This window comes from Malurus melanocephalus, unplaced genomic scaffold (assembly GCF_030028575.1).
Source record: "Malurus melanocephalus ecotype Western Australia unplaced genomic scaffold, MMel_1.1 scaffold_622, whole genome shotgun sequence".
Classification (NCBI taxonomy): domain Eukaryota; kingdom Metazoa; phylum Chordata; class Aves; order Passeriformes; family Maluridae; genus Malurus; species Malurus melanocephalus.
Window position 1 is genome coordinate 338,897 of NW_026623854.1, and position 2,233 is coordinate 341,129.

Genomic DNA, 2,233 nt, shown 5'->3' on the forward strand with positions numbered 1-2,233 from the left:
CCCTCCAGCTGTGTCTCCTGCCTCTCCAGCTGTGCTGGGACCTGCACATCTGCCAGCATCTGGCACGGGTGCCTGGGGCCGTCCCCAGCTGCTCAGGTGCAGCCAAATATCCCAGGCCACAGGAGCTTTGAGGTGGCAGAGCCCCAGGATGCTCGGGATGAGGGACCTCGGCATCCTGGTCCCCTGGCAACCACACTCTGGTCCCTTAGCAACCGCATCCTGATGCTGTAGCAGCCATAGGCCGGTCCCTTGGCAACCCCATCTGGGGACAAGGAAAGGAGTGTGTGTCGAGCCTGGGGCGAGAGCTGCTGGTGGGCAGTGCCTCCAGCCTCACCCCCTGCCCGAGCCTGGGCCATGTCTGTCCTGGGCAGGCTCTGGCTCTGGGAGCATCCTGGCAGCTCTGACCCAGGAATGGGTGCAGAGTCACATCCTGGCATCAGCGTGCCTGAGGGAGGGGGAGACAATCTCCAAGAAATCCTCAGAGTTWCCAAGCCAGAAACAGCAAAGAACTCTTCTCCAAACCACTCACACGGATCCGAATCATTGTATTTTCACAATAAACTTTCCCTGCTGGAAGTCCTGGAAATGCRCCCTGCTCTGGGAGTGCTTTCCCGAGCAGTGTTATGTGATGGGAGAGGACAGGGAGTGCAGTGTTTGTGCCTCAGTRTACCTCTTCCTGCCCTGTAACCCTCAGCACTGGCCTGGATCCCATTTGGAATGCCCAGACCTGGCACTCTGCAGTTCCACAACATCTCTGCCTGGAAAATCCTRCTCCTGGAGCAGCTCCATGGCTGTGCTTTCCCCTTCCCTGCACAGGGAGAACCCCGGGGCTGCGGGAAGGGGAATGCTCTGAGGGGAGCTGTGTCCTGTGAAGGTTCAGAGGAAGCAGGCTTTGCCCCTGGTGTGGTATTTGGAAGRTTTTGGGATGTTTTCCCACAGCCTGGCTCTGCTGCAGACCCCTGGCCCCAGCACATCCCCAGAGCTGGATGAGCTGGGATGTGATGAAGATTCTGCTGCCTGGCACTGATAACAGGCTCAGCCTTGTGTCTCAGAGCCAGACTGGGCTGGGAGCTGGCCTGGAGCAAATCCTCAGCTGTTCCCATAAAAAAGGCTGGGAGTCACTGTGGGATGCATGAGTGAATCCATGGGACAGAGCGGAGCAAACGAGTGGAAATCCAGAGTGTGAGTCATGGAGGGGGAGGCAGAGCTGGTGGTCAGAGCCTGGATGGGGGTGGATGGGCTTTCATCCTGCCCATCCCTCTAAAACACAAATTACAGCCCCTTTAGCCCACATTTTGCTGTGAAGCTCCTGCCTCTCACCTTGAGCAAGTGCCCCCATTTCCCTGCCTCAGTTTCCCCAGGTGGCAGGGGAATGTGATGCTCAGCACTGCTGCACTGCCCTGCTGGGGGTTCTGCCCTACTGGGGGCTCCTCCTGCAGTCAGCTGGGAAGGATGGGGGGTTCATCCGGGCTGTGATGGAAGGGGAGCAGCAGAAGGAATTTCACCCCTGTGACTTCTGAGCTCCGGCCTTTGTGTGCCCGGGATTTGCTCCTGGCCATGCAGGAAGAGGGAACTGGGCAGGCTCAGGTCTCTGTGCTGGACGTGCTGGAGTCTTCCCTGCCTTTGGAAAAGAAAAAGGACGTTCCTGTCCTTGCTTTCAGCAGTTTCCAGCTCCCACTGGTCTCCCACTGTTCAGAGCGTGGGCACCCCTGGGAATGTGGGGCTTCTCCAGGCACAGAGCCGGGCACAAGGGATTGGGAGCAGGGGCTGCTGCAGTTCCCAGGGCTGCCCTGAGGTCCCTAACGTGGCTCCCGTTCCTTTTCCAGAGGATGAGATCGTGTCCATGGCCGACTCCACCACCACCATCGACGACATCGAGGGAGAGCTGTTCAGGATCGAGCGGATCCGGGAGATCCTGGTGCGCAGGGAGTCGGAGCTGCGCTACATGTGAGCCCCTGTCCCCACCCCTGCCCTCGCCAGGAACAGCCCAGCGTCTCCCCCTGCCCAGCCTAACGCAGCCCGGCCCCGGGATCAGCAGGGCTGAGGCTGTTTCCTGCCCTGCTTCCCTCCTGGAAGTGCAGCCCCACCCCTGTTCCTGCCTTGCCCTCCTGAAGGGTCCCTGTTCCAAAGGTGCCACTGCTGCTGGGAAGGTCTGAGCCAGCCTGGTTCTGGGCAAACAGAGTTTATCACACAGGATTAACCCCTCAGCTGTGTCCCAGTCCCACCAGCACTG

General features: G+C 59.7%; 1 protein-coding gene across 1 annotated transcript in view; it reads left to right on the forward strand.

Annotated features, from left to right (window-relative positions):
* LOC130583749 (bMERB domain-containing protein 1-like) overlaps nt 1-2,233 on the forward strand; it is a 22,617-nt gene that overhangs the window by 8,089 nt on the left and 12,295 nt on the right. The window contains 1 exon segment of the mRNA XM_057383301.1: nt 1,827-1,947. Coding sequence (XP_057239284.1) covers nt 1,827-1,947 — 121 coding nt within the window.